This window comes from Rhea pennata, chromosome 4, assembly GCF_028389875.1.
Source record: "Rhea pennata isolate bPtePen1 chromosome 4, bPtePen1.pri, whole genome shotgun sequence".
Taxonomy (NCBI): domain Eukaryota; kingdom Metazoa; phylum Chordata; class Aves; order Rheiformes; family Rheidae; genus Rhea; species Rhea pennata.
The window spans coordinates 33795614-33822788 of NC_084666.1; the positions used below are offsets into that span (position 1 = coordinate 33795614).

Below are 27175 nucleotides of genomic sequence, written 5' to 3' on the forward strand. Positions count from 1 at the left end.
ACCCTTGAAGCTAACCTCAGTCCTGTAATCATTGCTCTTAAATATTTCTCTCAACTGATGGGGGGGGAGTTGTTTTTGTTTTGTTTTTGTTTTTAAAACATGATAACAGCTCAGTGCTGGCCACAGTAAACTGCGAAGGTATTTCCTTTAGTCAAGGGGAAAAATGGCAATTTTTGTAAAAGAGAGCAAGGGTGGTGTGGTTTTTTTTTTTTTTTTTTTCATTTAAGTAGTATCAACACAGTAAGATTATGTCAATTTGAAGTGATCTTCAAGGTGTTGTGAGACTTTATGGAAATAACTCTGCACTTGCTTATTGAAGATAGTATGGCTTGAAGTGAGAGAATAAAGGAGAATGATGAAGATGAGGCTTCTGGAAGAATTAATTACCAAAGGAATTTGACCTTTGAATGGGTGTGGCTTTAGTATACCAGATGGTGCTGAAGGCAGAGTATTTTTGCAAGGGGAGCAAAAAGATAACAAAAATTTAGTGTTCTCTTGATAATAAGATCAAAGTTGATTCCACAGGAAATTCATCATTAGTGGCATTAGTTTCCTTTGTATAATCATATTTGAGTTTTGTTATTTTTCCACTTGAAATTATTTGTTATTTTTGTTATTTATTAAGTATTGTTTTTTCCTTACTTCATCTGATACTGCTCATGGCTTAGTTTTTAATTCTTCTTCCCCCCCCCCGTGTACAAGAGAACCAACCTACTAGAAGAATATTATTCCACAAGTAGATTTAGTAGTAAAAGAGTAACTGCAGAGGAAGTTATACCACTTCTCTAAAAAATATAAGCTGAAAAAACTCTAATTAGTTAGTGTACTCAAACGTGCATAGTTAACTATAAATCGTTAACTAACAAAACTACATGGTTAACGGAGGATGCATTTGAGCAACTTCCTATAATGATAAGGTCCCTAGACACAGCTTTTAGATTTTAGTATTCAAGTTGAAGCTCCACAATGTTTATTGTGTTGAATGACTTAATTGTTTGTTTAAAGTGTTTTTTTCCAACCTATACCATATGTCTGGTGGACTGTTTGTCTTTACTCCCTGCTTACAATCATTAAAATGATTAATGAGTACTGTAATTATCAAATTCAAGGTCTTTCTTTCTGAATGTTGTTAAAATAGTTTAGGAAAGTGAGTCTTAGTGTGAGGTGCACATATAAAATTATTATACTTTGTAGTGCTAGAATTGAATAATTAAACTGCTTTGCTACTGATGAACTTTGTGACTGGTGCTATGAAATATCAGGCATAGGATTGATAAGTAACTTTTAACCCACTCTTTAAGAAAAGTTTGCAGCCTGTCCTGACAACATGTGTCAAACTTATAATTGCTGATAGTATTGCACTTCATTAAACATCTAATATGCTGACGCAGGCAAGCCCTTATGGACTAGGCTAGTTATCCTTGTTTGATGCACTCCTGACCTGGATAGAACTGAGATACCTCAATTATTGATTACATTACTTTTCGTGGAGTACCATTCAAAGGGCAAGGCGTAATTCAGCTGAGATTAGTGTTCCAAAAATGATTCTTGAGAATTTCTCATGAAATCCACAGTGTATATTTCTGCTTCTGAAACAGGAAGTGCCTAAATAAAATAAAGTGGTCTGGAAAACAAATGATGAAGTCTGCTCAAATAAAGCATTGATAAATCATTTTGCTGGTTCAGCCTGAGGCTTAACTAGCTGCCTGTAAACTAGTGGGAATATCTTGGTGGCCTGAACTACTACCTGTGGAAAATGAAGGGGGAAAGGCGTGTAAGCTCTGAAGGAGTGATCAGTTGACTGCAATTGTGCTCTACAGAACAGAAAGGGAAAGCTCTGATTTCAGCACAGTGTACAACATCAGGTCGCCCTTTTATTTTTTTCTTTTTAAAGCTAGCTATTCAGGGTGGTGTAACTGATCTTTGCAAAATACCCTGATCATAAAATTCAAAGGTGAAGTGGAAAACTACATGCTGTTTCCTATTTAATCCTCTGAAGTATTTAAACTCCCTAGAAAAGTCTCCTAAGCATCAGGCTGTGCCAGGCAGAAATGATCTTTGTTCTAGGTGAACAACTGTGCCACAAAACATGACATTCAAGAGGCCGGAGAGAGCAAGCAAGCACCCTCTAGTTAGTGGTGAGAGTATGAAGCTAAGAGAGTGGAAAGAAGAATCAGAGCTTTCAACATTTTTCCTGAGAAGTGATACCACTTTTACATTTGTCGATTCTTGGACAAAATAATAGATATAATTGGTTCTAAATGATTTACTTGAGTGCAAGAGGCATTTGCAGCCCTTTAATGTGTTTTTAGCTCATCACTAGTTTCTTTGGGACTATATAATCAGTTTTGCAGCACTTCTCTTGAAAAGTATTCACGACAATTCATAGAATCACAGAATCGGTAAGGTTGGAAGGGACCTCTGGAGATCATCTAGCCCAATCTCCCTGCTCAGCAGGGTCAACTAGAGCATGTTAGACAGGGTTGCATCCAGGCAGGCCTTGAATATCTCCAGAGAAGGAGACTCCACAACCTCTCTGGGCAACCTGCTCCAGTGCTCCGTCACTCTCACAGTGAAGAAATTCCTCCTCACGGTCAGGCAGAACTGCGTGTGCTTCAATTTCTGCCGATTGCCTCTTGTCCTGTCACACGGGACAACTGGAAAGAGTTTGTCCCCGTCCCCTTGACACCCTCCCTTCAGGTACTCGTCCACACTGATAAGATCCCCCCTCAGTCTTGTCTTCTCCATGCTGGAGAGGCCCAGCTCTCGCAGCCATTCCTCATAGGGCAGGTGCTCCAGCCCTCTGATCATCTTTGTAGCCCTACACTGGACTCCCTCCAGTAGCCCCATGTGTCTCTTGTGCTGGGGAGCCCAGAACTGGACACAGTACTCGAGATGAGGCCTCCCCAGAGCTGAGTAGAGGGGCAGGACCACATCCCTCTTCCAAATGCACCCCAGGATACCATTGGCTTTCTTGGCCACAACGGCTCATTGGTGGCTCATAGTCATCTTGTTATCCACCAGCACTCCCAGGTCCTTCTCTGCAGAGCTGCTCTCCAGAAGGTCAGCCCCCAGCTTGTGCTGGTGCCTAGGGTTATTTCTCCCTTGGTGCAGGACCCTGCACTTGCCCTTGTTGAACCTCATGAGGTTCCTCTCTGCCCTGCTCTCCAACCTGTCCAGGTCTCTCTAAATGGCAGCACAGCCCTCAGGTGCATCAGGCACTCCTCCCAGCTTGGTATCATCAGCAAACTTGCTGAGGAGGCACTCTGTCCCCTCATCCAGGTCATTGATGAAGGAGTTGAACAGGATGGGAGCCAGTACTGAGCCCTGGGGGACGCCACTAGCCAGAGGCCTCCAACTAGACTCTGTGCCACCGATGACGATCCTCTGAGCTCTGCCTTTCAGGCAGTTCTCAATCCACCTCACTGTCCACTCGTCTAATGCACACTTCCTGAGCTTCTCTAGGAGGATGTTATGGGAGACAGTGTCAAAAGCCTTGCTGAAGTCAAGGTACACAACATTCCCTACTCTGCCCTCATCTACCCAGCCAGTCATTCCATCCGAGAAGGTTATCAGATTGGTTAAGCAGGATTTCCGCTTGGTGAAACGCTGCTGGCTACTCCCGATCACCTTCTTTTCCTCCATGTGCCTGGAGATGACACCCAGAATGAGCTGTTCTGTCACCTTTCCAGGGATGGAGGTGAGGCTGACCAGCCTATAGTTGCCTGGGTCCTCCTCCTTGCCGTTTTTGAAGACTGGAGTGACACTGGCTTTCTTCCAGTCCTCAGGCACCTCTCCAGTTCTCCATGACTTTTCAAAGATGATGGGAGAGTGGCCTGGCAACAACATCTGCCAGCTCCCTCAGCACCCATGGGTGCATCCCATCCGGGTGCATGGATTTGTGGATGTCTAGCCTGCCCAGAAGATCTCTAATCCTATCCTCCTCAACCAAAGGAAAGTCTTCCCTTCTCCAGACTTTCTCCTTTGTGTCCGGGCTCTGGGATTCATGGGGGCTGCCCTCAGCAGTGAAGACTGAAGCAAAGGCGGCATTCAGTAATTGTACCTTCTCTGTATCCCTTGTCAGCAGGGCCCCCTGCCCCATTCAGTAGCAGGCCCACATTTTCCCTAGTCCTCCTTTTGCTGCTGATGTATTTGAAGAAGCCCTTCCTGTTGTCCTTAACATCCCTTGCCAGACTCAATTCCAAATGGGCCTTAGCCTTCCTCACCACATCTCCACATACTCTGACTGCACTCCTATAATTCTCTCAAGTAGCCTGTCCCCTCTCCCACATTCTATGTATTTTCTCCTTGTGTCTGAGATTTTAATGAGAACTATTTACTAGATACTGTTACTAGATTTTAATGAGAATTATTAATGCATTTTGGGGACATTTTTTAGTGGTCACTGATTGTAATATAAGCGGTTAGTCATGTTTAACTTGAAATCACTAGAAAAAGAGGAGTGAATTGTCTTTCTGTGGCAGTGATAAAACAATTGGAAATTACAGTGGTCATCAATCATTTTGTCCGTTCTTTCAGAAAATGTTGGAATATTGGGAAGCTGTTCAAAACAATAATATAAGAGATCTTCCTGATGGCAAGGCTTTAGAAGTTCTATGTGTTTAGTTATAAAAGAGAAGCCTAAGATATGACTGTATTTCAGTATTTAACAGCTTTTATGGGGGAAAACTGATGATTATGGTGGACTTCTCAGTCTACCAGACAAAAGCAATGTCTTGAACTGGATGTAGTACACTATTTCTTAAATGAAGATAAGTAGTAGGAAATTCTACCTACAGGTATGAGAGCATCTTTATCACCTGAAGAGCCATAACTGATCTTTGGTTTATAGAAAGTATGCTGTAATTCACCTGTCAAACACAGTAGTCAGACTAGATTATCATTACAGTCATGTGTGAATTTAAAATCCATACTTGTAAAAATCAATGTGAGAGTTTAAGTATTGAGACATTGTAAAGAAAACCTCAGATAATTATTTTTAACATTTCTTAGCAATTTGCCATTTTGGAGGTGGAATTAGGGGAGCAGGAGGTTAAATAATAAAAGAATAAGTAAACTGATCTAAGGCTTAAACTGATGTAGCTGCATTAGTGCAGCTTAGAGAAACCATTTCTGGTGCTGAATGGTTAGGGTTTGCAGTCAACAAAGAAGACAAAAATCTCATTAACAATATGCAACTCTAAGACTGGGACCTCCCTCATCATATTTAGTTGTAATATCTGTATCTATTGAAGTTAGTGATAACGATGTTGTAACTGCTTTCTGTGTTCATAAGCCTTCAGTGCCAACGCACTCAAAGATCAAAGAAACTGTGTTTATTTTCTTACACTATAATTCAAGCAGTGTTATGTTACATTCAAACCATACATGTCAGTCCAACCCATTGGAGGCAGTTAGTGGACTTGGCATGTATTTTGACCATTTGGATCTTTACTGATTACAAGTTTTTCTTTTCTATTAGAAGAAAAGAAGCCCCAGATGTTTCTTTATTCAAAGCTGACTGTGTGGTTGGAAGATCTATGGAAGCCTGTGAACACACAACAGCATACACACATATGAAAAAACAACAAAAGCACATATGAAAACAGCATGCACAAATGCGTGTAGCTCTATGCATGCTTATGTGTAAGGAGAGAAAGTTTTAATCTATAAGCAGTGAGGCAATAAATCTGGAGCTTTCCTCCTCCCCCTGCAAAGATTACATTTTTTGTTATGCTATTTTTTTCTGTATCTGAGATCCTCGTGCCATAAAGATGTCTAATGATATAGCGCTAATATTAATAAAATATGTTTGTACTTTTATAGTGTTTTACAATGTTTTTAAAAAGATTGCCATTTCAGCACTGAATGGAGGATGTTGGTGATGTGCTGTTTTTCAGCCACAAAGAGCCACATTACAGAGGGTAATGTGGTAGGCTCTGAGATGACAGCTTGTATGCTTCTAAAATAAATCCTTGCTAATGTTAGCTCTCATACTATTTTTTGTTTCGGATTTAAGAGTTGTATTTGTATTTACATAATGCTGTAGTTGTATATTTTACTGTGTTGGTGTTTTAATACTGTTTAAAATACAAATCTGAAGTGAATTCTCTTTGGATATAGAGGTAACTATTTTGATTTCACAGTCATCATCAAATAGTAGATATCTCATAGTGTAAACTCAGGCAGAAGGAAGAGAGAACAATAAGATGTTCATTGTATTTGTTTTTTTGTTTTGTTTTGTTTTTAAGATAGGGATGTTTACAGTTATAGTATATAGTTTACATTATAGTACATCTTCAGTTAGTGAAGCAGAGAAGCTGTGGTTCATCCAAAGACTTCAGTGTTTAAGCTGCTATTATGAAAATGTTACTGATGAAGTGAGTTTTGAAACACTACTGAATGGAAAGATTTCACCAGTTTGCTGGAGATACCATTTGTTCATCATTAGCTTAGAAGCATTTTTTTTATAAAGTTGTGTTTTCCCAAGTATGGAAAAGGACATACCTTGCCACTTTGTTACAGTATGCACTGATTCTCAAGTGGAATAATGGTTAGTGATGTAAATTACTGGAGCTCGGTGTTCTTGCTGGTGGCAGGGAGTGTTGTGGTAAGCAGAGGTAAAAGGAAAACAGGAAAATATAATGGGAAAGCGATGCTCCCTGGGACAGTTCTGTTTAGAAAAAGAATGCTTTGTTACAGTGATCTGTTTCTGACCGCACTCATTTCTCTTGTTCAGCAGTGAACAGATTTTCCACACAATGTAAAAATGATTTCAGAACATACTGTTTTACAAACTTCTTCAGAGATGAATTAAAATTCATCTTCTATTTGTCACTTCTGTGCTCAGCTGTGGTAGTACAGTCAGGTTGTCAAAATGCTGAGATAAGTGGCAGAAGAGTAAATCAAATACCATGTAGTACTGTGAGTTAAAGGATAGCAGTTTAGCTTTCATCTTGTGTTGCCTTCTGTGATGTATTTAGAAATATTCTATTAGACTTGAGAATTCTCGCTCTAGAAGGGGGGGGGCACAGAAGCTGCGGTAGCTAGAGATTTGCAATAGTTTTGACAGTGCAGGCAGCTGATTAGACAAGGAAAAGTGCAGGGAGTCTTTAGTTCAGAGTGCTAGATGGATGGAGATGGACATGGACATCCAGCTTTGCTGGATGCATGTAGGACAGGAGAAAAGACACAGTAAAGCTTAGGGCTGTTTTTTGGCGGGTAGGCATTTGGTGTGTGCAAAGGTGTGGTTATTCATTGATATGTGTAGAGGGAGGGGCAGGGTTAGGATATCCTTAAATGATTACTAAAAACAGGCAAGGGAACTACATCTAAAAAGTTCAAGAAGTAGGCAGAGCAGGATGTTAACTCCTGTCTCAGGGAGCTGACTTAAATTTCGTCCAAAGATTCTCCCAAAGATTCTCATAGCAACACTGGATCTTATCATGGCCTTAGTTCAGAAAAGCTCTTTAAAATCTAATGAAATCTGTCAGTACAATATTTAACATTCAGAATATTCCAAAACTTGTAAAAAGTTGAAAATCTTAGAGTGATAACCATAATCCAACCTTTTATAGTCGTAAACTGTAGTGGAATAATCTTCAGTCAAGCTAAATTTTCACTTAGGAAAGTGGCTAGTGCTAAAGGGTTAAGTGCAAAGAATGTCATGCATGTGTATGTGATTCTAAATCCAGAAGTGTTACATTTCCTTTGTTGGCACTAGTTTCTGCTGAATTTACAGGATGTATATGGTGAAGACTAAACCCTTCTGTTAATAGTCTGAAGTGTTTTAACAGAACTGTGTGGCATGCTCAGTTAAAAAAGTTGGAAGTGTTAACAAACCAAAGCATGTTTATTTTATCCATACTGATATTTATCTGCTTACCTGTTTCTGAGTTGTAGCAACCAATTTAATTAACGGAAATGATATAGGAAATTAAATATTTTGTTAATGCAGCACATGATGGAATTGTGTTTGGAATGCTCCCAGAAAAGGTGATTTTTTTCCTATTGGCAATTATTAGCAGTGGTCACAGTCTCTGTGGCAATTTCTTGGGGGAAAAAGTGGATGGGAAGCTGTTGAAATGTGCTGTCTTTCTGCTCCCATATGTTAGCAGCCCTCCAACTTGCTGCTGCCTAGAGAGATGAATTCTCACGTTGTGCTGCAGGTACACACTGAATATTGAGAGTATATTCAGAGAAGTGCAAGCATAATGAGGCATGCGGCAATTATTTGCTCTGCTTTTTGAGATCTTCTCCATCCTCAACCTAGCTATTATTGAACCGCTAACTCCTTTAGTGGCTATGCTGAAATTTACTGCTCTCCCTTAACTCTGTCATGAGTCTCAGGGAAATAGTGCTTCATGGCAGGGCTTAGGTGGGCTTTCCTCAGAGGTAGTCGACAGAAAGGAGCGCTGTGCTTCCTGAAGTCACCTACAAGTGTCTCTGCTCCATAGAGCAGATGCCTCAGCTGCTTCTGAGTTACTCCTTTCCAATTAAGAGCTCCACGATGTTTCCAACAGAGCCTGTGAAAAGAAGAGATGTTGCTTGGCCAGCTTCACACAGGAAGTGAGGAGGAAACTTTGTTTAGAGTATGTGACAATAAATATTTCCAGTTGTCACTGTTCACAGCTCTGTAATCTCTGTGGAAAGATGTAACCTCCAAGAAGTAGACACAGAGTTGACACGTCCTTTTTTTCCTCCTCTTCCTAAATTTGTAGTATTAGTGTTTTTTTCCTTGATTTTTATATTTTCGTTCCTTCTTTCTTTGGGAATATAGGGCAATTAGTTTATAATATTAAAAATATATAGTCTAACAATAACATTCATAATACACAGAAGATTTTATTTGTAATTTTTTTTTTTTTTTAAAAAAAAAGGTGATGATGATGGAGCTTTAGGTCTGGAATGCTAGATATATAATGGATTTGATACAATGACTAACTAAATTGCTGGAAAAGCAAGGGCAGATTTTACCATAATTGAAACAGTCATGATTTATGGTATCTATTTTTTGAAGAATAGTTGTTTGAACACTTGACAGCTGTAATTTTGCTGTCCATAGGTTTTGTTCATATTACTTAGCAGAGACTGTCCATTTTGTTGGTGTATATGGACTACAAAAAAATATTGGGTAGTTATGCACTGATGGTGTACAGTTCTGTTTCTGTTGGTGTTTCTTTTTAAGGTGAAAATGAAATCTTTATTGATGCTGCTTTTTTTTGCTTAGATGTTCTGTTCTTATCAGCTGTGAAACAAAATTGAAGGCTTTTTTTGTTGCTGTATCAGATCAGAAATTGATAGATGGATTTCTATTCTGGATATAAGAAGTCTTATATTAATTAAGAAGCAGCTTACATTGTAGCTGGAAACAGCAATGTAGAGTGTGCAGCTTGAATTTTAATCTCTATATTGCCCTTAATCATGCAATTATACTTCTGTGTGTTTTAGTTTGGCAGTTAAAGATCAAGATGGTAGTGCTTACCTGTCACTGTAAAAAGCATGAGGCTAGTTGAATAAAAAGCCTCATGGCAGTGCAGGATATTAGTCATACTTCTGTTCTGTTCTCCATATCTAGCTCGTACTAGATTCCCGCAGTAGAGAATATGGGATACTTTGTGTAGTAATAGTTTGAGTCAGGCAGAGCTAGTGCTGTACCTGAGCTGATCAGTGTTTCTGTTTTGGAAACTGGATCCAAATGGTGTTGTCTTGGTTTCTGTGCCACACAAGAGCCATTCTAATGTTTGCAGATATGAGTTGGCCTCACAAATACTATCACTGTGTTCTCATGGCACTGAGCCTGAGCTGATAAATCCTGCTAGACCCAACCTGGCTTTTCATGGAGCAATCTCTCATATCTTTGCATTCATAGCGTAGATAATCCACAGTGCAGACAAGCCGTTCAACAAGAACTGAAAGTTGTCTGAGTTTACTTTCCACGAAACTCAATAGCTAAAATTGTGAACCTACTACGAGAGGGAATTAATTTGAGTTTACTTTCCACGAAACTGAATAGCTAAAATTGCGAACCTACTACAAGAGGGAATTAATTTGACTTAAGATCCTTTTGCTGTAGTTAGATTTCATTGTCTTTTTTCACCTTGTGCTCTGTGACTTTCTTCATCTAGAGCAGAACTCACCATGCCTTCCTTATCTTCCATCAAACTTACATGAAACTGACATCAAAATTAGTATCTTCAAAAACTCTTCTCTGCTATTGCCAACAGCAACACTGTTTGACTCCTCCTTGTTGCAAAATCAAGCCAATACACACACAGCTTGCTCTTTCCCATCATTAATAAATTTCTTCAGTCCATCCTTTTTTTCTGTTAATATCACAAAAAATACAAGCCAATGCTTCTAAAGTGATTGGTGGTTATTCAGATAAGGATGTGTGAGGAACCTTCAAATATGTGTATGAACACCCTTTGTAAATAAGTAAGGATATTATACAAATAAGACTTAATATGATACAATTACATACATTACACTTGTCAGAAAGATGAGACATGCACAGACATACTGGAAAATAGAACCGTGTCTGTTATCTTAAAGGCTGTAACAGCTTAGCTTTCAGATTGCAAAGAATATTTCCACAGCCCTCAAGGATTGGAAACATCACTATCCCTACCACCACCTGCTGCCTTCATGAAAGCTTAAGTTCTGCAAAATTAGTTGAGACCATCTAGGAAGATATTGAGAGTGCATATATCAGTGACCACTGGCTTAAAAAAACCCTCATTCAAATTATTTTCTTGAAGGAACTGAATTATTCTTTTATGTTTACAGGTCTAATTACGACCACATCTAGAAAACTAGATCGAGAACAGCAGGGAGAACACATTTTGGAGGTAAATAATTCCTTTAGTTCTCTGAAATACCATGTCTCTAAATTCATTATTCCTTTACTTTTACAGAGAGTGAGTTTACCGTGCTTGATTACCGTATGGAGAATTTGCAGAACTGAATTTCAGAAGTAATTTGCTTCTGTGTTCTTTATGTTGTAATTCACAGAACTGTCTGTCTTACAAAAACAGTGTTTTGAGACTTTATTTATCTGTAAACTACAGATAGAAGGCAAGTCTTTATTTTTATACCCCTAAACTAAGATTTTCTTCCAAACAGTACAAAGACATGAATGCTAAATGAGTGAAGGAGTGTGATTCAGGTTTTTTTGAACTCTAATCATTGGGATAGCTATTTCAGCTTGTCTTTTCCTATGAAAAAAAAAATACACCTTTTTTTTGAATGTTACATTTATCAATCACATAAGTAGATTGGTTACAAAATTTACATTATAGATTGGGAGTCCAAGAGCATGAAATGATTGATATAATTCTATATATTTAGCTACTTCGAATTGATCAGCTAGAACTTATGTAATAGCTATTCTTATCATAGAATAATAGAATCAGTAAGGTTGGAAGGGACCTCTGGAGATCATCTAGTCCAACCTCCTTGCCCAGCAGGGTCAACTAGAGCATGTTAGACAGGGTTGCATCCAGGTGGACCTTGAATATCTCCAGAGAAGGAGACTCCACAACCTCTCCGGGCAACCTGCTCCAGTGCTCCGTCACTCTCACAGGGAAGAAATTCCCCTTCACGGTCAGGCAGAACTGCCTGTGCTTCAATTACTGCCGATTGCCTCTTGTCCTGTCACACGGGACAACTGGAAAGAGTTTGTCCCCGTCCCCTTGACACCCTCCCTTCAGGTACTTGTCTGCATTGATAAGATCCCCCCTCAGTCTTGTCTTCCCCATGCTGAAGAGGCCCAGCTCTCGCAGCCGTTCCTCAGAGGGCAGATGCTCCAGCCCTCTGATCATCTTTGTAGCCCTACGCTGGACTCCCTCCAGTAGCCCCATGTGTCTCTTGTGCTGGGGAGCCCAGAACTGGACACAGTACTCGAGATGAGGCCTCCACAGAGCTGAGTAGAGGGGCAGGATCACCTCCCTCGTCCTGCTGGCAACACTCTTCCTAATGCACCCCAGGATACCGTTGGCTTTCTTGGCCACAAGGGCACAAGAAAGCAGAGCTTTCTCTGCAGAGCTTCTCTGCAGGGCTGCTCTCCAGAAGGTCAGCCCCCAGCTTGTGCTGGTGCCTAGGGTTATTTCTCCCTAGGTGCAGGACCCTGCACTTGCCCTTGTTGAACCTCATGAGGTTCCTCTCTGCCCTGCTCTGCTGCCTGTCCAGGTCTCTCTAAATGGCAGCACAGCCCTCAGGTGCATCAGGCACTCCTCCCAGCTTGGTATCCTCAGCAAACTTGCTGAGGAGGCACTCTGTCCCCTCATCCAGGTCATTGATGAAGGAGTTGAACAGGATGGGAGCCAGTACTGAGCCCTGGGGGACGCCACTAGCCAGAGGCCTCCAACTAGACTCCGTGCCACCGATGACGATCCTCTGAGCTCTGCTTTTCCAGCAGTTCTCAATCCACCTCACTGTCCACTTGTCTAACGCACACTTCCTGAGCTTCTCTAGGAGGATGTTATGGGAGACAGTGTCAAAAGCCTTGCTGAAGTCAAGGTACGCAACGTTCCCTGCTCTGCCCTCATCTACCCAGCCAGTTATTCCATCTGAGAAGGCTATCAGGTTGGTTAAGCAGGATTTCCGCTTGGTGAATCCCTGCTGGCTACTCCCGATCACCTTCTTTTCCTCCATGTGCCTGGAGATGACACCCAGAATGAGCTGTTCTGTCACCTTTCCAGGGATGGAGGTGAGGCTGACTAGCCTATAGTTGCCTGGGTCGTCCTCCTTGCCGTTTTTGAAGACTGGAGTGACACTGGCTTTCTTCCAGTCCTCAGGCACCTCTCCAGTTCTCCATGACTTTTCAAAGATGATGGGAGAGCGGCCTGGCAACAACATCCACCAGCTCCCTCAGCGTCCATGGGTGCATCCCTTCTGGGCCCATGGATTTGTGGATGTCTAGCCTGCCCAGAAGGTCTCTAATCCTATCCTCCTCAACCAAAGGAAAGTCTTCCCTTCTCCAGACTTTCTCCCTCGTGTCCAGGCTCTGGGATTCATGGGGGCTGCCCTTAGCAGTGAAGACTGAAGCAAAGGCGGCATTCAGTAATTGTACCTTCTCTGTATCCCTTGTCAGCAGGGCCCCCTGCCCCATTCAGTAGCGGGCCCACATTTTCCCTAGTCCTCCTCTTGCTGCTGATGTGTCTTGTTTTGTGTAAAATAAGAAAAAAGAACAGCAATGTAGACAACTCTAGGTGTACCAGTTAATACAGTGCTCTCAGGCAGTACAAAACCATTGTACTTCACCCACAGTAAAGGCTTAATATTCATAGCGATGTTTGCATTATACCTATAACTTACCTGAAAGCTTTTTCTCCCTCCTCCTGAATGATAGATAAAGGAGTGCAATGTAAGTTGGCAAAACTAACATAGTGAGGGCAGCCATTCTGGCTTTACTCAAAATTTGCAAAATTTGTAGACAGATTTTTTGATAGGAATGCAAATGAAAGGCTGAATGAAGGCTTAGTGGTGAGCATATTCCTAGAATTCATAAACTATCCTTTATAAGATTCAGTCTTCCTGACCCCTTTACGTCCCTTTGGGATGTTGTAAGCTGGTTTAAATTGCAGCTGTTGGGCCAAATTTTTACCAGAATTTTAATTCTTATATCACCTTTGGAAAGAACTCTGCGCTTCTGTAACAACAGGTTGGAATATCCATGGCAATGTGTTTCTAGTAGTAATAATAAAAAGAAAATGAATTAATTAACAAACCTGATTTAGTGTTAGATGCACAACTCGTGAAAGTTGCAGTTAGTCTGTTTTAAATCTAAAACGTATTTGTGTTGGAGTTTCCCAAAGCACTTCATGTCAGTTACGTAACTCATTTCTGTGGACATCGCTAAGTACGTTGATTGTAAAATTGATACTTAAGGCCTTTTACTCGTTTGTATATTGTACTGGTTCTTGTCTGAGATTTACATAGTCAGTAAAATGAGCCATGGATCATTTTCTGACCATGAAGGCACCTAGCACATTATGGCTTAAGTGCAAACAGTAAACTCTTTTTCTAGGGATCTAGACTAGGGTAGTCAGGGCCACACTGCCTGTTGAGAATAGCGCCTTACTTGTGCGCATTCTCAAACTGTTCCTTGGTGTTGTTTGGGAGAGCGATATTTATTCTTAGCCAAAACTTCTGCCGGAGATCATGGCAACAGTGTAGTGGAATGGATGGTTCAGTGCTAAAACTCATATCCATATCCTTCATCCCTTTTGGTGTAATACTACAAATACGACCCCTAAGAGGAAAGCCCTGCCTTTTGATATTGCAATCAAAATTTTTAAAAAAGAAAGTAAACTGAGCAAATTTGACCAAAGGCATTGTAAGATGATATGTACAGAAGTCAGAAACACTTTCTTAAGGTTATAGTATCACACGGTGCTAAATAAAAGCATCTGTTTCCAACATTCTCTATAAAAGACAGCAGGTTAAGATGATTGATCTTTAGTTTGGAATTTGGTTATTGCCTTGCATTGTTCATAATTTAATTCTCTTCCTCCATTTTGAGGATCAATGGTTATTAAAGTTTTAAATAAAAGTCTCAAAGTAGGGAAAAATTCTTAACTATAGTGCAATAATGAAAGACAGCCTGGCCCAAAGTAGCAGTTTCCCCATTTGTTAGTTTTATGTTGACACCTTTGAAAATAACTTGGGAAGAAACCCAGAAATGCACAGAGTGGTGGTAATATTATAAGCAGCTTGAGCGAAGTGCTGTGGATCTGGCTAATTAACTGAGCACTGAAATGTTGACCAGATGGGTTGGTGGGTTTAATCCTTGTTGGTGATTAAAATCGACCGTTAATTGCACTCTTGATTTCTTAGTAATAATAGGCACCATTCTTTTATAACCAACTTTAACTATTTTCTGAGTGCCAGCTGGATAGCTTTTTTATGCAGTCAATTCAGTTTGTGTTATTCTCTCATATCATAGTATTCTGGTTGTTATTGTATCAAAAGTATCTTCAAAACTGACATTGCTTTCAAATCAAATTAGATTTTCCTCAATTTTGCCATTTATTCTTTTGGGTCAAGGCAATGCAAATTTTATGCAAACAGACTAGTTGCATTCTACCCCCTGGCATTTCCTTTTCTGAAATGTGAGTGTGTATTTGAGGGGGGAAATGATTGTGTGCTTGTGTTTGGGGTTTTTTTGAGCATTTCATGTTTTTGTTTTTTTGTGTTTTGTTTTTTTAACTAAAATGTTTTAATTTCAGATTAACGTAATCCTGATTTTTACTTTTTTGTTCACTACCCATATCAATAATATCAGATCATCCCTAGAATTATTACGGAAGGAGATTCCTTAGTCCATTACTGGCTTTTTAGTAAGACTCCTGACTATTGCTGGGAGAGCAGAGCTGGTTTTATTTCCTGTTTTATTTAGGATATGGAAATTGCTATGTATTATTTAAAAATTTTTTTCAGTCAAGATAGTGACTTTTTGTCTTAAAATATTTTTCTTTTAATGCACAGGCCTGTCAGATTCTGGAAGTAATATTCTTACTTTTATGAATAGCATCTTTTCAGGTGTAAAATCAAACTATTAGATTTAAAAGTTGCAGGGAAACACTAGGTTGAAAGTATGTTAAGCTGTTACAACAGTGAAGGTATTATCTGAGATACTATACTTGTGTGCTGTTTCTGTACTCAAGAAGTTGATGTTTCTGTTACCACATTGCAAAATAGTGGAAGAGGTTTAATGTGTATCTGTTAAATCCTACAGTCTGTACCTCAAGCATCAAAATGTTAAGACAATAGCTTTATAAATCTTTGTAGTGGCTTTTCTAAAAATTCACTGAAAAGTGATTTTTTTTAACCTAACACTCCATAAGTAAATAAAGTTAGGGAAATACTGTATGATTGTAATAGTTTGAATAAATTATTATTAAAGAACACAAACACAGATTGGAAAGATCATATTGGGATTGAACATTAACCTTTTTGCTATTATTAATAATTTCTTAATTTTTTAATAAAAACAGGTAACGATAACAGACAACGGTATTCCTGCAAAATCAACTACTGCACGGGTGATTGTGAAGGTTTTAGATGAGAATGACAATAAGCCTCAATTCTTGCAAAAGTTCTACAAAATTAGGCTTCCAGAGCGTGGTAAGCCAGAACGAGAGAGAACTGCTAGGAGAGAGCCAATCTATCGGGTTATTGCTGCAGATAAAGATGAAGGTCCCAATGCAGAGATATCTTACAGCATTGAAGATGGTGATGAACATGGCAAATTCTTTATTGAACCGAAAACTGGAGTGGTTTCATCAAAGAAATTTTCTGCAGCAAGGGAATATGATATCCTTTCAGTGAGTCAAGTTCTCTTATACCATGAATATGTAGATTGTGCTTTTATCTGTATTCTCATCACTTCTTATTCAGTAGCTGGCAGATGAGTGGCTGTGGTATTGGAAGATAGCATGTGTCTGCAAATGCAGTATTGTTTTGCCTGTGTTATTTAAAGGATGATTTCAGAGAGTTGCATTGAGAAAATGAATCAAGAAGCTGCTCTTCTTTTTCCAAAATTTCACAGATAATGACCATGATAAGGGAACGTAAACAATCATAGATTTTGACTCTGTTTCAGGAAGGTAGCAAAATTAAAGTGAATTTATGGTAACAGAATGTATGCTACTATGAAGCGCAGCATGCTTTTACTTTGTTTGCCACTTTACAAGACACTTAGCCTTTTTGGTTATATCTCATGCAAGCAAACATGTTTGGGGCTTATTACTTTTCCGTTCAAGTGACATAATTGATTTATGTGATTCTGGGGCCTTAAAGGATGTATCTGTTTCACAGATTAAAGCTGTAGATAACGGTCGCCCACAGAAATCATCAACTACACGGCTTCACATAGAATGGATTCCAAAGCCTATCCCACCTGCAGAGCCCATTTATTTTGAGGAAACATTTTTTTCTTTTACGGTGATGGAAAGTGACCCGGTTGCTCACATGATCGGCGTAATAGCTGTTGAACCTCTTGGAACACCACTGTGGTTTGACATAACAGGTAAGTATGCCTTAAGGGCTTTTGTTATTAGAAACAAATGTATGAAGGGTGAAATGTTGAAGGGCTCATTGTAACTTGGTTTCTTAACGTCTCTTCTAAATAATACAAGGTTTTGACCTGCTTTAGCTATAGATTGCTCCCTCTCCCTGAGAATTTTTTATTTTGTTATAAATGAAAATTAATTTAAAAATTTTTATGAATGCCATGATTGAAGAAGAAAAATACATTGCAAAATATCTGGCTGTGTTACAGTTTTGGAATTGAGTTATGAATATTGTGTCAGTGAAATTAAGATAAATCAATCTCATAGGTTGTTGGATAGAGAAAGAAATAAAATGCCAGTTTTCTGCAAATGGAGATAGTACACCCAAAGAGAGATTATAATGCTTGTATTGACTTCTTGTCCTCTTGGCTGCTCCTTTCTCCACTGTGCCTTGGTTTAGTACTAGGAGAAAAGAGGATAATGTTCATAACCCCAGCAAACTTCTTCCTTTGTGTATTCTTACTGTTAAAGAGCGCCCTTAGCCTCTTCTGCTGAAAGGAGAATTCTGGTCACTAATGTGACTATACTCAGATACTGTAGTGGCAAAATGAATAAAACTTTTTAGTTTTAGATTTATCAATAGACTTCCAAGTACCTGGAAGTTCTCACTGTATAGCGGATATTAAAAACAAATTCTGCCCTTTCTTACATCTTTCAGAATCAAGGATAACAGAGCCTTGTTTCAGGAGATACTACTGTAGTGAACTGCTTCTAGACTTAAGATAGCCCTTTCACATTGGGATTTTCCATCACACACACAGGATGGTTACTTTTCACCTTGGTTACTAGTGAAAATTTTGTCCATGATTATGGTGGTGTTTTGAGTCGTTGTGTAGGAGATTTTTTGAAATACTTTCTTACAAATTTGATTTTTGAAGATTGCTTCATTTGTACATGGTTTTTAAGGGACTCGGACTATTTTTAACCTCAGCAGTAGGTTAGAAACAAAATTTGTAAAACTAGTTCAAGGAGCAGAAAATAGTTTACTGTGTTCTCTGAAAGCTTTCAGGCAAATCCATATGCATGGTATTACATCAGAACCGACACAGGTCACATGAAAGCCTGCTTCCCGCCTGAGCAGCCTGTGGTAGTTTTGACATCATTGCTAATGTGTTAAATACTTATATAGAATTATTTTATGATTCTTTTTAATGTAACCTGCAAAAAGTAAGCTCCTGTACAAACAGATTACAGTCAAATAAAAAAATTTAGACAAGGAGAAGGAATAGAGAAGTCTAACGTCTGTATATCTGTGTAGGGGGTTTGAGATGCCACTTCGAATTCTCATAGGGGAAAAACTGTCTGCATTGGAGATATTTGGGAACTGAGACTGCCCTTTTACTGTTTTCCCAAACATGCATGCACACATACATGGAAGTAAAGAAGACAGAAAATACAAAAATTGCTTCAGGAAGCAGAGATGGAATATGAAGAGAAGTTTCTATCTGCTCTGGTTCAACCGGCGTCATCCAGTCAGAAATATCTATAGACCAAAAAGAGACTACTAAAGGCAAGATTAAGAAAAGTATAATGTCAGTAAAAAGCGAGTGGTTCACAGAAGTGAAAAACATGAAACAGAAGAGGCCTCAGATATCATTAATGACTTCAGTCCATTAGTTTCCACAGAGGAAAGCGATGACATTTGTTGGGGTCTCTAGTTTGGCAGAATTTGTTAACAAGATTGAGGATATACTTTTCTATTGTTCTTTTTAGGGGTGTTTTTTTTTTTTTTTTTTTTTTTTTTCTGACTACTGTGTGGTCTGAATAGTGTGTTGTTATTCTGGTAATGGTTTTATTTTGTTTTGGGTTTTTTTTTTCCCTTCTCCTAAGCATGCAGTTTGAGCAGGTTGGACACTTAGGCTTAACATGGAAAATAAATGATCTGTTCCTGCTATTTAAAAAGACATATATAGAAAACTCCTAAGGGGATTTTTTTAATGTATCTATTTTTTAATATGAAGGGAGAGCAGGACTTACCTACAAACTGTAAAAGCAAACATTTTATTTTAACTGTTTTCTTAACAAAAGAAACTTTTGGAAGGTTTGGTACGTTATCATGTTATCAGCTGCTCTTAAAGGTGATCTCTTTACTGCCCTCTTTTACTATTTCTAATAGCATGAAATAATTTGATTGACGGCTTTCCTTTGTGTTCTGTGCTTGCTTTCCATGCTTTCTTTCTTTTTGGCTGAGCCAGGAGACAAGCTTGCTAGTGAAGTATTTTACATCTTTCAGATGGCTTGTGACCTGAACTGTACAGCAGAAGGTATCTGCTGAGATCACATAATTTATTACCAGATTATGAGATCTGAAATGAAAGCGTACATTTATAAAATATTTATTTTGTTAACTCTTCGGAAATCAAAGTGCTCACAGTTGCATTTGTGACAGGTTTGTTTTTGTTTTGTTTTGTCATCATTACATTTACACAACATCAACTTAAAGCTTCCAGTTTTGGCTTTTGTCCAAAACTGTTGCTGTTACGTTTTCAGTGCACCTGATGCAGATGCTTGGGTTGGGTGATGCTTCAGTGGATTGCCAGGTAACACTACTACTAGAAAAATTAGATGAGACCTTTGCAATTTTGTTACTTCAAAGTAAAAGAATAAATAAGTTGGTTAGTGAGCTTGTCCTTACACCAGGGAAGCTGAACAGGTTCGTGCCCATTGATCCTGCTCTTCCCTTGCAGTGGAGATGTCTAGAATTTAATGTCTCGATGAAGTCATTAAATTCATTCCTAGCTATCTAAGAAAACGGTATCACATATCAACTATGAAAGAAAAGCTAGAGACTCACTTTTTGAAGCTAACATCTTGTATGAAACCAAATAAAAAATTTCACATGTACCTGCTCAAAACAAAGCTGCTGCATTTCATGCTGTTCATTTTATATCCATGTATGTGATTCAGATGCTTCTAGGCCAATAAGAGAAATTGACTTTCAGTGAAACTATAAAAATTTCAGGATCTTTATTATTAACTTTCTAAATATCTTAAATCCAGTGAAGCAGAATCCAGCCCATCTTTCCTAGATTGGTATGCCTATCATGCAGTGGAACCTTCTAAGGGTGCAATCCTTTTTTGTTGGAATGGGGCCCATTTCAGTGTTTATTGCTCTTTATTAGATAAAATATAAATTTGCAACCATTGGAACTTCACTCTCTCACTTTTAGCCATGGCTTTTCATAAAAAGCATTCAGTGATTTACAAAACAATAGCATATAATAACTCTTTAAAAGTGCATAAATAAAGCAGTTGTTACACCTGAATGATATTGTGTTAAAATGTAATTAGAAGAACATATGCACATAAGTAGAAGAAATTGCTTTGCTATATCTAGCACTGACTTGACCAAAACAAAAATTAATTCCTCCATTTTAGGTAGCTTATTGGAAAGTCTAAAGCAATTTTGGTTAATGGCCATATTTGTCATTGTTTGAGCTTAATGGACATTGTATTCTCATGACAGTTTGCTTACAGTGGCACAGAGATGATGATGACCAACTGAATATTTAAAAGACTTAAGGGTAGATATTGATCTACATGGTTATTTAACTATATTTCAAAGGGTAATTTGAAAGTTTTGCAAGGAAAGTAACTTACTTTGCTTCAGAAAAGAAGCTTGAGCGTATTTAAAGCATTGAAGCTTTTAACACTCATCTAAGTCCTACTAATATTAGTAGGAGTTAGACAATGAGTTATTTTAGGTACTCAGCATTGATCCAAGCATCCTTTGGCATTACTGTTGCTTTTTCAACCTTATCTCTATTAATATATGAGTATATTTTTACTCTGATCCAAGAAGTGTAAATTTAGCAGCCCTTCTGATGTGAGTTCTTTATTTATTTTGAGACAAAGGACCTTTTCCACTAATTAGCCTGACTTTCCACATATAGTAAGCTTTCATATTTCACCTGATAATTCTCCATTTCCTACTATTTGGAATCCTTACATTCTGATTAAAAAATTGAGACTCTTGCTTCAGAATCTACCTATGAATTTTCCATGAGCCAGACAAATCAACTCTGTCTAAAACTACCCTGATTTAAATATCTGTAATAGCAGCATACCATATCACCAGAAAAACAAAGGGTTTAAAATGTGCTGTATAGTTCCACCTTCATTAAGTATCTGAAGAAGAACATGAACATATATGAAATAGTACCACAATGTTACGTTTTATGAACTTTTCCTCCCAATTTCTTGAACAAGGTGGCAACTATGACAGTCGATTTGATGTGGACAAGGGCACTGGAACCATCATTGTCGCTAGACCTCTTGACGCAGAACAGAAGTCAAATTACAACTTGACGGTAGAGGCAACAGATGGAACTAGATCTATCAGCACTCAGGTAATGCAATTTCTTATGAAGTGTTTATAGGAGGAATTTGTAGCTGCATGTTTTATTGTTTTGTTTCCCTTTTATATTTTTTTTCATCCTGGACAGTGAATCTGGTTTATATTAATTAGGGACTGCGTCTAAAATAGAGATGAATTCTAATATCGATACATCCATAGTGCTTGGCAGTCCAGGTGGAAGACTTTATATAAAAATGTGGTCTGAATCAACAGCTTTCAATTTGTATCATGTTCCAACATCAGCTGAGTAAACGAAAGCAGAAACTGAGGCCTTACTTGCATTATTTACTCTCAAAAAAAAGGATTAATACTCTTTATCTGAATTACCCCTTTTTATCCTAACTCTCATAAAATCAGTAAATAATGTGATTACATAGCTGGGCATTTAGAAGACCGTTATAAGTCACTTTAAGTTCATACAGTTTTATGAAACCTCCTGCATAGTGAGCATATGGAAACAAATTCTAGATGATAATATCCCAATGGGCATTCTCCTGAGTAGTTTCTTTTACCTTCAAAGAAGGTCTAGATTTCCACTTATCAGAGAGCCTTTGGTAATCTGTGAAAAGCCAAATTTCTCCAAATTATCTTACTGTTAAGGTTCCTTGGTGGTGGCAACTTCTTTGTAGTTGGGCTAATATGAAATTCACATTAAGGCAGCAGCCTTTTGTGACATTGCTAGAAGTAATCCATAAAAAGGCAGGCTGTGATACATTTTTCTCTCCTGTTTTTCTTATCTAGGTTCTCTCTCTAGCCCAGAATCTGAATGTAATTGGAAGTAAGGTTTAGCTGAGGTTGGTGTGAATGAAGCCATGAGCACAATGGAGCTCCCCTCCTCTTCCGTGTGGAAAGGAGAGGAATTATTTACTGAATGAAGTCTGTTTGATTGGTATAGTGATGCATGTGTGTTACCATTTGAGCTACCCCTTAGTTAGGAAACATGCAGAGCAAATAGTGTGTTTCTGCTGTCAACTATGTACATAGGAATTTCTGTTATGAACCTAGCTTTTTGTTTTTCAGCCTTTGCATAGTATGTATATTTTTCTATCATTTTCTTACGTCTTTTATAATCTTCTTCCCCCTTTCAGCTACAGGGAAAAATGTTTCTTGTAAATGTTTAGGATTTAAAACAGAATCTTTATTCAGCTGACTGCACATCTGGATGCTAGATGGGTCAAATAAACCAAATTCTAGTAGAAGGTTGCAAGGGCAGTAGCTTCCTTTGAAAGCCACTTTTTCCTCTAAAGGTGGCAATTGTGGGTGATACTGTGTACCATGAACCTTCAAAAACTATAACATGTCCTCCAATGTAGCGTAAGTCGGAACTTGCTGCTGTCATAGCTATTAACATTGCCACTGGTGCTGATAATCGCCGTAAAATGTTTGGAGTACCATGTTATAACTTTATTGCCCAGTTGCAGTAAGAATACTGAGTGGATTCATTTCTTCCAATCACAGAATGACAGATAGAAAGCATGAAATACCATGAAAAGATTATAAGAATCTCAGATCCAACCAAAAGAGTTTCCTTTGCCAGGAGAAGTAAGAAAGACAGAAAAAGGCTTGTCTTCAAGAATGCCATCAAAAACCTCACGATGTTGGGTATTTTGGGCAATTTGCAGATTAGTAAAAGTTGAATTTGGGGTCTTGATTATGGCAGATGTTCTATCCGCTGCTGCTGCTTATGTATAGCTGAATTTATGCAGGCCTTCTGAACTGTCAGAGTCAAATTATGATCTGTTTTGTCTTCTGGAACAATCAGGATTTGGAAGAGTCCCCAAAATATTTTAAACCCCACCCCTTCTCTTCTCCTGGTTTGTGTGATTCATTAACTTCTAAGAAGTGTACAGTGTAGCTTTTGTCCAATTCATTTAAATGAACTTGTTATTGTAGCATTTTGTAAAGTCAAGTGAACATTATAAACACTTACCACAACAGTCTCCTGAAGGAAAATTGGGACAATAGTCTTAGATGTATCTTCATTTATTTCTGTGCTTGCTTTTTACATTTTACATTTTTTTTACATTTTCTTTTGTGTGTCTCCTTTTCCCTCAGCACTAGTTGGCAGGAATAGAGGTTGTGATTTCTATTACAGGAGAGCACAAAGACTTCATTATCTTCCTTTTTCTCCTGCTTGTTGGATAAGCACAAGTTACGCTCTTGCTCTTTGAATCTCATCAGTTTTAATTCCCCTAAAGTTAAAGGAGTTATTTATGCCTACTAGTATATAAATTCCATTGCTCACAGCTGGAATAATGATGAAAATTTGAATGCTGGTGATGTGTTGGATCCTTTAAAGCACTGATAATCAGTTAAAAAGAAGTGACAGACACAAAAAGTCTGAATCCTAAATATGTAGGATATTAAGAACAATATTCAATACAGAACTTATAGCTTACAAATAATGCATGTAAACATTTTGAAATGCAGTAAACAATTTAGTGGACCTTGATTAACAACAGATTGAGTAATTTTAAATTTAATTTGAAAAAACAAATGACATTTTCAAGACGTTATTGGGAGGTGAATAAGAAACCAAATACATCCATCTCATCACGTAAAAGTAGTGAATTGAGTTTAACTTCTAAATTAGAAGACTTCTGCTGGCCTGAGGCCATTAACATCTGTAGGGCATTTGACTCTTTCTGGACTTCAGTTAAATAGCTTATTTGAAAAACAGAGCAGCAACAGTAGGCGTGGAAGCAATTAGAATTTTGTATGCATCTAAATGCCAAATGCATGATGCAAAGTAAGAATAAACAAATTTCAGGCCTACAGTAATGGTGTTTGACAAAGATGATCTGGAGACAAGTAGCTTGGAGAGGGGAACACAAAAAAACTAATGTTTTTTAGATTATAATGTTTTGGCCTTAAATGGAAAAGGTTATTCACAGAAAATAAGCAGAAATAAGAAATATTCAGTTGCTTAAAAAAAAAAAACATAAAAATCTTCTTTACAGGATTCTAGTCGTTGCTATGGCTATCAGTTCTTTTTCATTAGAAGTAATACATTAGAAAGCTTAAAGCTAATTGCAGTAGTTTCCCTCTTGCTTTCCTATTGCTGAATATTGAATCTTGCTTTATGCAAAATTTATATGGATATTATACTTTGTGATTGATTTGGGAATGAAGGATAGAATGCTCTTCATTGATTAAATTTGCGTATTTGTTTGCGATCACCACACTGCTCCACAGAGATATTTTGGAAACAGAATGCAATTATATTCTCTCTAGATGATAAAACTTTTAATACAGCTTTGTTTATGAACGTGAATATAAACATGTCAGTATAACCGAAATATAATTATGAATAAAGACAGGAGGAGTTCTTAAACTTCACAAGGAATCAGCAAATGCTAAATAAGATTAAAACAATCCCAAGAAATACAATTTTCAAATATTACAGGCTGAATACCTTTTATCAATGGCACATATCTTCTCTATAACTCATTAATAATCAGTGCATTCCTATGCAGATTTAGGTTTCACCTGTGATATAATTAATAGGTTTGAATTCCTTCCCCTCAAAAATCTTGGGCTCCGTTGTTCTCTGTATAACCAGTTTGTATTACTGTCAGTGAGCAGGGAGCAACTGCAATACAGCCACTTATATCGCCTTGCAAAATAGGTTGAGTCTCTTCAGTTTCAGACTGTTTTATTTCAGAGATCACGTTGCATTCTACTAATCTCAAGCTTTTCTACTGTGTGCCTTTTAAGTATGCTACTTCTTTCTTCAGTGGAATTAATGTATTTCATTTGAATTGAATCTTACAATCTCACTGAGAATTTATGTAGCTGTTTTGATTGCACTATAAGTTTTATTTTTAGAATAACAAAAATTGTTTATGTAGTTATTTTATTCTCAAGCACACAAACATACATTTTCTGTGTGGGTCTTCAGAAGTGCACTCACAATTTTAACTTTTGTCATCTGTTGTCCTTTATTTAAATTGAAGGCGTTTGGTCATTTGACATTTAAAACAAAATTACATATCTAGTGCTTGTTAGTTAGCACCAGTAAGCATCCCAGTCTCAGGGATGCAGGGTACTGTTAGTAGGCTTACGTCATGCTTTTGGGTTGGAAGAGACCCCTGGAGGTCATCTAGTTCAGACTCCTGCTCAAAGCAAGGCAAACTTCAAAGTTTGATCAAGTGTTTCAGGGACTTGACAGGGACACGTCCCAGTCCGGTTCTGAATATCTGTGAGGACACAGATCACACATCAACTCTTCAAGCATTCTTTTATATTACTGTAGTTAACCACCCTACTTGGCAGGATTGTTTTCTTATGTCTACTCGTAGTCCCCCTTACTGCAACTGGTAAGTGTTGCCTCTTGGCCTTTCACCAGGCACTTCTGAGAAGAGTCTGACTCCAGCTTTTCTAAATATGCTCCCTCCCCCTGCCCTTTACATAGTTTGAAGAAGTGCAGTTAGATTCCCCTCGTCCTTTTCTTTCTTGGGTTAAACCGGTTCAATTTCCTTACCCTCTCCTCATAAATCATGTTCTCCAGCCCTCTTTGCCTTTAGTGGCCCTTTGATGGTTTCGTTTCAGTTTGTCAAGCGCTCTCTTGCACTGCAGAACCCCAAACTGGATGCACTAGAGTCTCACAAGTGAGTGCCAAATAGAGGGGAATAATCCCTTCTCCCTGACCTGCTGGCTACAGTCTTATTAAAGCAGCCCAGCAGGTGATTAGCCTTTAGTACCACATGGGTGCACATCTGGTTCCTGTTACACTTGTCCACCAGAATCCACAAGTGAACACAAAATAGCTTTAGACAGTGAGAATTGAATCCTAAAATGTGTAGATAAAACACCTTTCCAGTTGAATCATCGCTATACTTGGGTTTTTGGAGTTCAACTTAAATACATTTAAAAAGATTTAATTGTACTAGTAGTGAATTTAATTATGTATTTGCATTTGTGTTTACCAGCATGCAGAAAAATTACATACTTGAGCAAGTAGTTTAACAAGTATTTGAGTACATGGGCAACGCACTCATAATAGCTGAGTCACGTTCATTCTTTAGGAAAATTGTTGTTCCTAATGCATATTTAATATCCCACATTTTGGTGGGATATCTCCTTATCTGTTTAGCCTTATTATACCTTTTTGGTGGATGTCCCTTTTGTATTTAGCAGTAAGATCTAACAGTTTCATTTACTAATACCAGAGGAAGTTGAAGCTAATTCCTTGTAATGATATGACCAGCAAAGCCCTTCTCAGTTAAGCTAGTTCTTTGGCTACTTGGTTAGTCTAGGAGGTGCTCTGTTGGCTTCACAATTACCTCACTCCTGGTATTTAGCTTAATACTTTGCACAGTATTTTGTGATGCTTCATTCTAGAAATTTTGCTTTCCTGTAGTTATTTTATAAAGCTACAGCAGCATAGATGGCCACCCCCAATTTTCCCCAGGTTTCCTTATTTGCTATTTTTGCAGGAAATACGCATGAACCTAAATAATCATTTTCAGTAAAATTCATCAAATCTACACTTTATCTTTTCACTTACTATTTTTCTGAGTCTAAATAATCGGTAGGGGGAATAGAATAACAAAAATGATTGAGCTGGGTTCATTTTGAAGTTATAATATCCCTGTATGTGCTAACAGTGAAGTAACTGCATATTGCCCTTTAGTCTTTTATTTATGCAAAGTGTAAATGTATAGTTTGATTTGATCTGATTTGAAGGGTAGGGTTTTCTGCATTTTTTTTTATTTGCTGGTTTTTGTTGCTGTTTCATTTT

At 38.1% G+C, this 27175-nt stretch overlaps 1 protein-coding gene across 4 annotated transcripts in view; it reads left to right on the forward strand.

Moving 5' to 3' along the window:
• Positions 1–27175, forward strand: part of FAT1 (FAT atypical cadherin 1) — a 116802-nt gene that overhangs the window by 53470 nt on the left and 36157 nt on the right. For all 4 annotated transcript variants that reach the window (XM_062575671.1, XM_062575668.1, XM_062575669.1 and 1 more), the window contains exons 4-7: positions 10789–10850; positions 15999–16328; positions 16822–17032; positions 21285–21424. In XM_062575671.1, the coding sequence (XP_062431655.1) occupies positions 10789–10850; positions 15999–16328; positions 16822–17032; positions 21285–21424 (743 nt within the window). The remainder of the gene's footprint in view (positions 1–10788; positions 10851–15998; positions 16329–16821; positions 17033–21284; positions 21425–27175) is intronic.